A 13,699-nucleotide genomic window follows, 5' to 3' on the forward strand; every position below is an offset into this window, starting at 1 on the left:
AAAAACAGACTATGGGAGATGCACAGTACTACATAGATCCCTGACTACATGGAACTCTATTCCACATCAGGTAACTGATGCAAGCAGTAGAATCAGATTTAAAGAACTGATAAAAATACCCATTATGGTACAGCAGGGTCTTCGAAGAGATACACAGACACAGGTACAGACACACACTAGCACACGCACTCTACTCTCCCTTTCATTGTATATTGTTGTATAGTGGTATTATACATTTTTTATTGTAGATATGTAGTGGTGTAATATTGTTATATGATGTATTGTTTTAACTTTGTTTTATGTGTGATGTGAGTGCCTTAATGTGTTTGGACCCCAGGAAGAGTGGATCCCTAATAAATACAACAACAACAAAATTCTCATCTGCTTGCATTCCCCTCCCTTGTATCAAGGTGTTTTGGTACTTCACTTATGCACTATGCTTGTACATGTGCTAACTTTTATAATACCACATGCAGTGGCGGTCTGTGCTGTATAAGATGAGGGAGGATGATTATATTTTTTTCTTGAGAATGGCCTTATTTATTTTACAGCATACTGGATGATTGTCATTCATATTCCATTCACCCAGTTCAATTTAACATTGATACGTTTAGGCTACTACATGATACTCAACCCATCATGATGTTGCTATAACCTAGATTATGAATGAAAGTTTACAACGTAGGTGCACACAGGTAGTAATACAAATTGGAGGTGACAGACAGTGACGTATTTATAGACAGTGACACTTGCCTGCATCTTGCTGATCTAGGTTTTAATCATTAGTCTAACAATTGCAAACAAGAGTTTACATTGGACAAATGTAGGTATGTTTATCCCTGTTTCGTTCCATTTGCTTCTGTTTAATTAAGAAACGTTTTTCAACAGAATCGGTGGAATTAATAAATCCCTGATCACATGTAAACACAGTTCACTTTCATAGCAGACACATTGTATTCCTTCTTGCATCTAGGCGCTCTCCTCCTCCCAACTTTTCCCTTTGATTGTGGACTTCAATGCACAACACATCGACTGTATATGACCAGGCAAACAAACCTTTCCAAGCCAAACCATATCAGAACCACTACAAACATCTACATCGTTCTCACCATATTAGCTAAAGTGACATCATAGTCGATAGCTGATTTAACTAATGCATTATTAACTCTGCTAAAATCATTCATTACAGTCAGTAAGCAGTTTAGCAGTTACACCGGAGGGCCCCTGTGGCAATAAATTTGTAAAATCAAAAGTTTACATTGACTTGGAAGAATTCCAGTGTTGTGTTGGATAGTCATAAAAGGCTAGCTAACATGGCATACCTCTGTTTGAGCCAGGTGTTTGAGTAGGCTAAACTAGCTTAGTACATTTGCTAGCCAAGTAAGTGAAGGTGAAAAAAAGACTAAATATCTCTCTCTCTCTCGCCTCTCCATTTTTTAAGAAATGAATTTGTTCAAAACTGTTCAACTATTGTATTTCTTTCTCTTTGAGTCAACTACTCACCACATTTTATGCACGGCAGTGCTAACTAGTTGTAGCTTTCAGTGCTAGATTAATTTTCTGATGCTTTGATTTGGTGGACAACATGCCAGTTCATGCTGCAAGAGCTCTGATAGATTGGAGGACGTCCTCTGGAAATTGTCATAATTACTGTGTAAATCTATGGAAGGGGGTGAGAACAATGAGCCTCCTAGATTTTGTATTGAAGTCAATGTACCCAGAGGAAGATGGAAGCTAGCTGTCGTCCTGCTAAACCACGGTGCTACCCTAACGAGTACTGTTGCACCTACTTGTAGACCTTCATTGCAAAACAGTGTGTTTTAATCAATTATTTGGTGACATGAACATATTTAGTATACTTTTATCTAAAAAGGATAACTTTTCAATGTTTCACTGTTTTTATTTTTATGAAATTCACTGAGGAGGAGGGTCCTCCCCTTCCTCCTCTGAGGAGCCTCCACAGACCACAGGTCAATATACTCTACCAGTCTAACTGTCTATCCTGCCCTCTGTCCTTTAAATAAAGGCGCAAAATCCTTGTGTTTTTAATGTTTAATTCCATTTGGCTCAGTTGTGGGTCTACTCTCGATAGTTTACAAGGTCTAGAAAGGCACAGTATCAGGCCAGTCTGGCTGTATGTTTACTTCTGATACCGAGATGCACTGTCTGTTGCAGCTGTTGCAGATCATCATTCTTCCAATTCCTCCTATAATAATGTGGCCACATTATGTTCGCGGCAGGCACGGTTATCAGGAAAGCTTAAAGTGCACTCTGCCTCCTCTCCAATCTGAGCGGCTATTCTTCGCCTACCTAGACCCTAACGCTTCAATATAGCCTAAATATTTGTCATATACCTTTTAAAATGTATTACATTTTATATGTGGCAGAAACACGAGTCACAATGTCTTAATATGATTAGGCTATTTCAAAAGTATCCTTTAGGCATGCGCACGTTTGTCCAAAACGTAATTCCATTATCCTCAAAATGTCTTGACATTAACCAGGTTTCCATCCAATCTTTTTATGCAAGTAAAGGACATGTCGGATAAAAAAACGTCACTACATCATGGGAAAGCATGCAGTTTATTAGGCTACCGATAAATAAAGGATGATGAAGTTCACAGGGTGGTGAAACTGCACAGTGATGAGCGATGCTCTTTTCAGTAAATATGACATGATGATTACACTAATCTCGCACTTTTGTCCATAATTATCTCATCATGCAGGCTGCACCCAAATTGTATCTGCGAGCTGCTGTCTAGAGCGCACATGCCAATACCAGAGTGGGTACATTTGCTATACTTATGCAAATAAAATGTGAGCAAACCATCAGTAAGCCTAGAGTTTAAAATCCGTCGGAAATAAATTTAACTTGTATTTTGTATTCGGTACATGGGAATTTAACTGCCGAAGTTATTTTTATATACACTACGTATTTACCCACATACTTTATTCCACGAGTGATACAAAACACCAACAAGTTTAATGACATTCAGAGATTGTCAAGTCAAGCCTTCAATACTGGGTAGGCCTACAAAGTAGAAGGGGATGTATTTTCTGTTTTGTCGAGATTGACGTAGTACATTTATTGTGGTATTAAAACCGCAAACCATGATATTTAAGTGACTGAAGTCGGTATGCTTTGTTTATTGGTTATGCGGTGCATCAATTGAGAACAATAATTAAATAATGATGCTAATAATAACAGGTAGCAATGCTAATGACACAGGTAGCAATGCTATTGCCCCCCGCTCTCTCTCGCTCTCTCTTTCTCTCAAACCAGCTTCTGCCCTTACCACGTGGGCTGGGCCACAGTCTCCCATCCACCTGTGTCCGCGTGCGCGCGCATGGAGCACCACACGTGCCTGCGCATCATTTTCTGACGTCCGCTAATCTGGAAGCTCTCTCCCTGGGCTCGTGGCATAGCCTGGTACTCGCGTGCCAGAAGACTACCGTCACAATTTTTCACCTCGGGATAAAAAAGGACAAAATCAACAATTATACTCACTTTTAAACCCCGTGTATAAGTTTTTGGGGACTCGATAGCATCAGTCAGATTCTTTATTTTACATTAGGATAACAGTATTTTGATTTGACATTTTTCTCAAGAACGGTAGGTAATCCCTCACTCTTGGTATTTGTGTATAGGATGTAGGCTAAATTTAGCCTGTGGATGGTTATTTTCACAGCTACAGTGTAGGTGTTGTGAACTGCGTCAGTGTGTTGTTTGGCGGGACCTGTGAGTGGGCACCGGACTGCGTTGATAAGGAATGGGGGGGGGGGTGCCTCTGTGTGCTGATGGCTCAAGCTTGATCGTAGTGCAGGGATTGATGTTTGAAGTATTAGTGATTATATTCTTGAAGATGTTATCAAACATTCGAATAGATTATGAGGGGTTCGTAAAGTTTTCATGAAATCTAGTGTGTAGAAACCTATGTGTATGTCCGCGTGAGATGCGCGACAGTTCAACCCTCCGGCTGAACAGAGAAAATTAGCGAAGCACGCCCCCTTGCAGATGAACGCACAGTCTCCCCTGCTCTCCTGTCCATACGCTGTCAATGGCAGTTAATCCCCCCACCCCCCCGACGGAGTTTTACCATTCATAGTTATGGAGTTAAGCAGATATTTTTAAGATAGGTTATTCCTCTGTCTGATCTATAACTAAGTTTAACTGTCTCTCGTTCCAGGATAACGAGGACGATACTTCGACCACGGTTGTGTTACACGGAATGACTGAAACTCATCTTTTCAAAATCGCAACTGACGCAAGGAAGGAGTGCATTTTTGGACGGTCTTGGTGGGGCACATAGGAACTCTACTACTGTATGAAATGCCTACCAACTGACTTTTGCTTCCAGGATTGTACCTTTGGTTCTATATTTGGGTCTAAAGTTCAGTGGTTCTGTCATCTGGGATTGTTGTTTTGTGGGAGAGTGTGGCGTCATGACTTGGAGATAGATCTTGCTATGAGTCTGGCGTGGAAAATACCTCTTGGAAGGTGTGCAGCGGGCTACAGACGGGGAGGAATCGACATCGGCAACTGATAGGCTACCCCTGTTTTTACCGAGCGTAATGCACCTGGCATGAAGACAGAGAATGGATATTATATGGGAACTATTTATTATTCTTCACGCCAATTTCATCATCTGTATATCAGGTACGTTTTTAGTCATTTATATTCTTGATGGGTCCGTTGTGAGACGGAGAAAAGGGCATGTGCGTTGGATGAGAACCGAAGGAGGGAGATTTGGTAACGAAGTTGTAAAATGTTGCTGAAAATGTTGAAATGAATGAAAATGTTACGAGTTATGTGTGCCATTGATACAGGATCTATTGATATGATTCACCTGAGAACGAATACAATTACGGGCAGAATTTGCCCTGAAACTCGGATCTCATCACTTGTGGTCTGTGAATGTCCCTCGGAATAGATATGGGACAGCCTATAAATTGGTAGCCTATATTGTAGGCCAAATTGCGTTTGTGGTGTATTTTTTTGAAGTGGAGTATTGAATTATGCAAGTGTTAAAAACTGATTTCAATTAGAAAGGGTCAACTGAACATATGATCACCAGGACAGAGGTTGTGTGAGAATGATTTCATTAAAAAAAAGACATATATCTATATTATAAATGATTCGACATGTTTCTTTAACAGGTTCAGGCTCAGGGCTGACGCTTGCCCAGTTTTGCATCGGGGGGAAATTGCGGTGTATTTCGTTAAATTATGAATGGAAAGTGATAGAGTAGCATTAGGCTACCACTACTGTTGAACTGTTATAACGAGACAGTGCTACACGTGCATGAATAACCACCCCAGTAACATCGATAGAGGATTCAGTGGAGTGGGCTACATGGGCACACATGCACTGGCCATGGCGCAATGGCTGTTCCAGAACTATTACAGCTGGTATACTGTCAATGTGAGTGGATATGTCTGTCCTGCGTAGTAGATAGGAACGGTATTGACTTGTCTTTATCATGTGAGGCTCAGGGCTATAGTATCACATTATTTCGAGTTAGATCAAAATTGGGGTAAGTGTGCGCATCAGCGAGCGCTGGTTGTGGTGGTGCGCTACTGGGTTGTGCCATCATGAGTACTCCCGTTGACTATTAGGTAAAACGCATTAGGCTAGATCCATTATCACTCTGCAATGCAAATCCACCTGCTCATCTGCCAACAATGTGTTATACCAACATTGGAGAAATGGAATATAATATTGTCGGTATAGACTACCTGCCTGTTCTTGTATCAAAATCCGGTGTTACTCTTATAACCTATTATTGAAGCAGGTACCTGTTGAGGGGTCGAGTGCTGTACATTAGAGTCGTGCGCCCAGTTGTTTCCTGTGACAACCAGGGATAGGCATATTTGTGACTTGGATGTGCTCAAAACCTCACTCTCCCTCCTTCCTATTCTCTCAGATCTGGGAGCACATTAATTACGCCGGGCTGTCCTTTGGAACTTCCACATGTCCCCTATAGCTTGACTAAATTAGGATTATAGGATAGTTATAAAGGACCATGCACGCTGGTCAATGCATTTGATACCCCCATGGAATGTAGTTAAGGAGATTAGCCTACATAATATTGGAGACTGGACAGCTTAACTTTTAAACCTGGTCAGCTTCTCCTTTCTGCAAAAGGTAATTGAAGACACATTATGATGATCAGCTTGATTATGTTCAAGTTTAAAGGTTTGAAAAAGTACTGCATCACATGGCTTATTCTCCTAAATTGATACAATAGGCACAACCCCAATTTTACAACATTACATGATGGGACCAATATCTGGCCAACCTACTACCACAGTGTAAGCATATACACAGCATCTCCACAACCAGCCAATTGAGACCAGCCAACTCTGCTTTAGCATTGGAACAAAATTCCATCTGTAAAATGTTTCATATAATAGTGGACTCTACCTATCTGAGCTAAATTTAGATACAATGACACATTGATCTAAAATAAGGGAGATAAGTGATTATCAATGAACTGCTGAAAGTTATTGATTTAGATGGGTTAAGCATTTGTTTCATCTCTACAATAAAAACAGCCAACCCTGGGACTGTACCAGCTGTATCATGAGACCACAATAGGCCTACAACTAACTATTTGGTTTGAAGCTTTGACACATTTGGAAATAGCACTGTTGTAGACTGTCATTTCTCAAAGTGAGAGCAAAACAAGTCTCACTTATCCTCAATTGTCTTGTCGGATACTGCTAGGCTTGCCGTTGACTGTGAGTGCCAAGTAAACCATTTTCTTCTCTATTCTCATTTTGTTCAACTACGTGCTAATGCCTTTTCATCCACTTACTACACTTTTCGAAAAAAAATCTCAAGTGTAAAGTTGCGTATTTGCTACATATTGACCGCTACCTCTGGAGGTAGTGCACGACACTCACCCACAGTTGCCCCCCTTGAAGCATAGCAGTGTAAACAGAATTGTAACGCTGTGCCAACACTACTACAGTATAAATGGTAATAACAGAGAAATGTTTTTTGAAAAGCTGAATTGTATAGACATTTTCCTAATATTTGAGACTTGTTTTATTGAATTTTTACCTGAAATTGCAGTAACAGACTGTTACAGTCTGAAATTGTTGCAGCAGCTGCCAGCTGCACTGACACAAGTAAAACTAGAATTGGCCATCCCTAGCCCCACCATCAGAAACATGTCAAATGTAGATATAGGATATGAAAAATAGGATATGTTTTGTCATTGGGATAATTGAGTGGTGAATTCAGAGGTGGCACCACAGGCCCAACAGTGGTGGGGGTGAAATTGTTTGCCTGGGGCCCAGAGTTTTTCCTGATCTTGTACTAGGCTAACCTAACCAATTCTGGACCCTAGTTGTAGCATATGACATTGTAATAAATCAATGGTTTTATATGGGCTATGATGGGACCAGATTATTTGTCTAATCAGGTCATATGGTTTTTAAAAAACTCCTGGAAAAACTCCTGGCCCTAGGGAGGATGGAAACATTACAACCCTTTACACAGACAGAGACAACAACTGTGATTGGACAAAAACTAACAGGGCTGAGCTCGCTGTATGCAGGGTTCCATTGTGTATGCGTTTGCATCTGCAATATTATTAAAAGGACCACCCGAAGTGTGAATATAAACCAAATTTGATCACATTCACATTCTCAGAACACAAATAAATGGACCTATTTTAGGGTATAAATACTGTGCATTTGGAAAGTATTCAGACCCCTTGACTTTTTACAAATTTTGTTACATCATAGCCTTATTCTAAAATTGATTATTTTGTATTTATCCTCATCAATCTACACACAATACACCTGACAAAGCAAAAACAGGTTATATTTTTAACGTGCAAATTTATTTAAAAAAAAATACAAAACTGAAATAACACATTTCCATAAGTATTCAGGCCCTTTACTCAGTATTTTGTTGAAGCACCTTCAGCAGCGATTACAGCATTGAGTCTTCTTGGGTATGACACTACAAGCTTGGCACACCTGTATTTGGGAAGTTTCTCCCATTCTTCTCTGCAGATCCTCTCAAGCTATATCAGGTTGGATGGGGAGTGTCACTGCACAGCTATTTTCAGGTCTCTGAAAAACATCCCACAGCATGATGCTGCCTCTACCATGCTTCACCGTAGGGATGGTGCCAGGTTTCCTCCAGACGTGACGCTTGGTATTCAGACCAAAGAGATCAATCTTGGTTTCATCAGACCAGAGAATCTTGTTTCTCATGGTGTGATAGTCCTTTAGGTGCCTTTTGGCAAACTCCAAGCAGGCTGTCATGTGCCTTTTACTGAGGAGTGGCTTCCATCTGGTCACTCTACCATAATGCCTGATTGGTGGAGTTCCGCAGAGATGGTTGTCCTTCTGGAAGGTTCTCCGATCTCCACAGAGGATCTCTGGATCTCTGTCAGAGTGACCATCGGGTTCTTGGTCACCTCCCTGACCAAGACCGTTCACCCCGTGATTGCTCAGTTTGGCCGGGCAGCCAGCTCTAGGAAGAGTCTTGGTGGTTCCAAACTTCTTCCATTTAAGAATGATGGAGGCCACTGTGTTCTTGGGGACCTTCAATGCTGCAGAAATATTTTGGTACCCTTCCCCAGATCTGTGTCCATCAACAAAGTCCTGTCTCGGAGCTCTACGGACAATTCCTCTGATCTCATTGCTTGGTTTTTGCTCTGAGAACTGTGGGATCTTATATAGACAGGTGTGTTTCTTTCCAAATCACGTCTAATCAATTGAATTTACCACAGGTGGACTCTAATCAAGTTGTAGAAACATCTCAAGGATGATCAATGGAAACAGAATGCACCTGAGCTCAATTTTGAGTCTCATAGCGAAGGGTCTGAATAGTTATGTAAATAAGAAATGCAAACATTTCTAGAAACCAGTTTTTGCTTTGTCATTATGGGGTATTGTGTTAATGAGTGAAAATATATTTGATACATTTTAGAATAAGGCTGTAAAGTGACAAGATGTGGAAAAAGGAAAGATGTCTGAATACTTTCCGAATGCACTGTGCATTACTTTACATTTTCCTGGCCAGGCCTAGATGGGATCAGAGCGCATAGGTTTCTCTAGGCTACCTGCAGCTTTGGTTGTTATCTGTAGGCTACAGTTGATCAGACTGAAACAGAGACTAATTGTTCATGTTGACTAATTAATTTTGGTGGCGGGTATGGGCGTCCATGTAAAACTGCTCGTCATGGTGAATTCACTTATAGAATAGAGTAGAGTATTATATTATTTATCCCAATTTGGGAAATGGTTTTATCACAGCATGCATCATCAATGATTTACAATGACAGAACACGCAACGATGACCAGCACATGATTTAAAAAGAAAAAAGAAAAAAAAGAATACACATTAAGACAAAGCCACATGCACCAAACATAGTGTCCCTAAAATAATAGTCTGATTCAAGTGCTGTTTTCTATCCTACTCTGGGGAAAACAGGAAACAACATTTTCCAATAGAAAGACCTCATAAGGCAGTTAATCCATCATACTCATTAAAAAGCCTCATGGCTGTGGGTAAAAATGACCCACGTTTTCAGTCGCAATTTGCTTTTACAACATGTAATGATTTGCACGATATTGATTTAAAAAAAAATTAAGCCTGGTTTGTTGTAAGGTATGCCTACTTTACTTTTCTATTCGTATTAGAGGGTTAATTGTTCATTTATAGTATCTCTGTGCTTTCGTCTTGAAGCTCAAATGTATTGAGTGTAGCCTACAATAAACCCTTTAATTATCTGCACATACGTGCTTGTGAATTGTTGCATTATTCAAGAGTGTAATATGGTTTGGTTGCAGTATTCAAAAGTCTAATATGTTTTGGAAGAAAAGTTCCGTAGTTATTATTGAATAGTTTGCGGTTACTGGCTTGTGGCTACTGTGATATTTACGCTCACCTATCACATTGCCATTCTCAACGAAAGGTAAGGCAAGGATGTCATGTGAATTGAAAAGTAGAATTCTCTTTCGCCACACCGCTCCCCAGACTCTCCTTTATATCTCGTAGTGGGAATAGGGCTGTTCATGTAAACATCAACCAGCTCAAAATCCCTACGTCTCCCAACAGAGTGAGTGAGAGCTGGTCATGGTGAGGTTTTGCTGAGATTGAAAACATAGATTAAACTGCAGCATCAACTCTTAATATTGCACACACAGGTCTCTGGAATCAAATCCAATGGTTCTCCTCTCTACTGATGCCCCCGGCCCCATCCATTCCTTCCTAAAAGGACTACGCTTCTATTGGCAGTTATTAGTCTCAGTTACTTTTTGGGTAAAAAACCTGGGTTGAAGCTTAGCATTTCTCTCTGGGACCTCTCAGGCAAGCTTACTCATCACATGACCATAATTCCCTGAAGCACCTCTGTTCTTTTGCATGATCCCATATCAGCTGTGTCTTGATGGAAGTGTGAAAGTTGCCATTTCCAATGCAATCATTGGCTACTTTGTTTTCCTCTTGTCTTTTGAACACGCTAGTAGTCAATGTGTCATCACTGAATCTCCCCTTCATGCCGCTGCCTGTCTGAGTTTTGCAGACACCAGATCAAGTATATCTATCATCAGTAGGCCTAAGGATAAGCACACCCCTGGGTCAATACAGTGATCCAGGACATAATCTGAATAGAATACCCACGTCAAAACATTTTTAGATGGGTTAATGTGGCAGCGTTTTCTATTAGCTCTGGCTGTTGTCGAATCAGCCGGTTACAGACTCATTATCAGCCAGATACATTTCCCACTTCATATTAACAAGGCTACTTTTAATTTCAAAGTTTCAATTCGCTAGTCCGTCGAGCCCTCTACTGCTAGGATGAACGATATGCATCTTGTAGCGATCTAGTGATAGCATAGGCGCCTGTCAGTTACAAAGTGAGCAATGACAGGGAAACACTGCAGAGAGGAGGAGGGAAAGCGAGAGGTGTCCCTCTCGCCCAAATCTGTCCAAAATAAACCCGATGAGTATCTATGGGCTTATTTTGGGCCTAAGCTTGTCGCCTGCCTCCCGCCTTTAGGAAAACATCCCCCATTGTCAGGGCAGAGACATGAGCATCTCTACATCATATACAGGTCTCTGGTTGCAGTCAAATTGCTTTGCACGGAGGATGAAAGCATGATGCTTGTGAACTTTGCACGTCCCACCCACCCAGCAAACTGTCGTTAAAAAGACGTTGAAAAGACGACTATGCCCGACGGCTAATGTACGTTCGGTTTTGGTTGAAAGTGAAAGTTGAAAAGACGTCTTTTTCATATGTTTCACGTTGTTGAAAATACGTATTTTTCATGTCGTTGAAAAGTATGTACTTGTAGCCTATACACATGGATGCAGCAACCAAAACATGATCTGTTACTTTTTTTAAATTAACAATCACACTACTCACTACATTACTCCAGTATTTTCACAAAATATTCAGTCAAAGAACACTATCTAGTGCAGTGATAACAGACAAAATGCAGTTAAGTTCAAATGAGTGTAATTAACTATATTCATTAAATAATTATCAGTCAAAATGATAGACATATTTTGTTGTGTTAGCAACGGCCCTGTGTGGTGGTGACGTGGAAACCACCACCCCTGGCTCTACCAGGAGCATGCTTGAGGTGGTCTGTCACAGCTCTCTGAACATCATGGGCAGTGGCCTTGCTGTTCCATTTCTTGACTGCAGCTGTAACACCAAAATAAACACAGTGAGTTATAGAAAAGACTAATGGGTATGGAGCATCTTACAGGTTCCCCACGGCACTTTAATCAGCATTCAGGGCTCAAACCACCGGTTTATCACTAACCAATGGCGGCTATTTTGTGATGTGCAGTAATAATGATAATTTATTAAATTTATTCATAATAATTTGTGGGTAAATGTGGATAAATGTGTTTGCTTTTCCATGTCTATTAAAGACAAAAAGCAATTTACAAGATAAGTTTGGTTAAAGTTGTCCTTCTCAGGGGCTGACAATTGATTAGGGCCGGGCTCAAACATGCACGCAGTGTAGAAAAGACGAGGGCCTGTTTGAATGGCGCACGGTGTCTCTTTCCCTCCTCCCTAATAAACTATTATAATCACATTCATTGGTAAACTCTGAACACTCTAGCCTAATATATTTGTCAGGAGACCACAAGTTTTAAAAAATCAACTTGAAATGAGGGAATGTTTAGCTGACTGGTTGCTCAGGAGACAAAGGAAATGTCAGACGTATGGAAGACATTTGACTTGAGCTTGGCATGAGCCAAACAAGTACTGTAGGCTACTATATATATTTTTCTGATTGCTTGGTACAGTGAAAACACAAAATAATGTATAGGTGTAACAGAGAGTTGATCTGTACTAATGAAAAAAATGATAAAGCCTTTATTATTATTATTAAGGCCATTGTATACTGTAGGCTAATTATTCAAGAGAATGCTTGACTGCATTTAAATGTATGACAAGTAGGCTGTGTGATGAAATTAAGTAATAATAAGGTCTAATTGATAACAGGCCAGAAAGCTAAACAAAACCAGCACAATGACATACTAGAGAATCTGCTCTAACGAGAAGAAAAAAAATGGTAAAAACATTTATTAGGGCTACATCATAGCAAAACATTTTTTTTTTACAGAATTTGAGAAAATGTCACGTTGGGCGGATCATTATACATTTTTAGAACATGAGCATAGAACATTAACATAGGTTAAAAGGCCATTAAGGTCACATGATCACCTCATTCAAAATTGCCAAGCTCCTAAAACCATTTTTTTCAAAAAGGGACAACACAAATTACCACCATGCAAATTAATAATTGGTTTAGAAGACAAAATAAGAATCTAGCCTATTAAAACAGACAGAGCAGGTCATTTTGATTGTGTGACGTTAGTGACCCTTTAAGCAATGGGTGGGTGTAGTAAAGGCTTTTCTTATGCACAAACGCAACTCAGCGTGCCTGTATACAGACTGTAGCCATGTATTGTCTGGTTACGGTAACACAAAACCCAGAGGACTTTGCTTTTATGGCTATGACACTCACAGCCATGATAAAAATATCATCATAACACATGGACTCTCATGCATTATTGCTTAAATATACCATGGCTGTTAGCCAATCAGCTTTCAGGGCTCAAACCATCCAGTTATTCATACAAAATATACTACAGAATAATGATGTTTGTAGATACCGTTGACAACCGAGTACACAGTTGTGTTTCCTAATCCCCACTTTGCGTGATGGCCGTTGAAGTTGAACAAGGACATCAGGCCATTGGTAAAGAGCCCGAACGTCAAGCGCACATAGGATGTACTATGTGAACTGAACACTTTCAAACTGCTGAGGAGATACGGCTTTTGGGTTTACTGTCTTTGTTGGAGACAGTTTGTATCACTAATGATACCTTTAAAATTACTTTCTTATTGGATCCATTCTAGAGATATGACATACCTGTCCACGACCTTGTTGGCACAGTCCTTTGTCCTTACCACCAATTTTGCTTAACCTTGCAATCTGTGTCAAGAGACTTTGTTTGAAACACCGGAAGTCATGCAGTAATGCACTGTCTCAGTATGACTAATTTAAAAAAAACATATTCTACAGGCATTGCTTGTAAGAGTGGAATTAACTAATTGTATCGCTTTAGTAGTGTGAAAAAATGCTGACTAAATCTACAGTGTAAATTAAATGTCAAAATAAATAAAATTTCACTGTCAGATTCTGT

General features: G+C 40.1%; 1 protein-coding gene across 4 annotated transcripts in view; it reads left to right on the top strand.

Moving 5' to 3' along the window:
• Positions 1 to 3,357: 3,357 nt before the first annotated feature.
• The window catches only part of ca10a (carbonic anhydrase Xa), a 314,149-nt gene continuing 303,807 nt past the window's right edge, over positions 3,358 to 13,699 (top strand). For 2 of the 4 annotated variants that reach the window (XM_031805092.1, XM_020461130.2), the window contains exons 1-2: positions 3,358 to 3,613; positions 4,188 to 4,657. In XM_031805092.1, the coding sequence (XP_031660952.1) occupies positions 4,597 to 4,657 (61 nt within the window). In that variant the 5' untranslated portion in view covers positions 3,358 to 3,613; positions 4,188 to 4,596. The remainder of the gene's footprint in view (positions 3,614 to 4,187; positions 4,658 to 13,699) is intronic. The other 2 variants (XM_031805093.1, XM_020461132.2) reach the window with 1 other exon arrangement.

The sequence above is a fragment of the Oncorhynchus kisutch genome, linkage group LG25, assembly GCF_002021735.2.
Source record: "Oncorhynchus kisutch isolate 150728-3 linkage group LG25, Okis_V2, whole genome shotgun sequence".
Taxonomy (NCBI): Eukaryota; Metazoa; Chordata; class Actinopteri; order Salmoniformes; family Salmonidae; genus Oncorhynchus; species Oncorhynchus kisutch.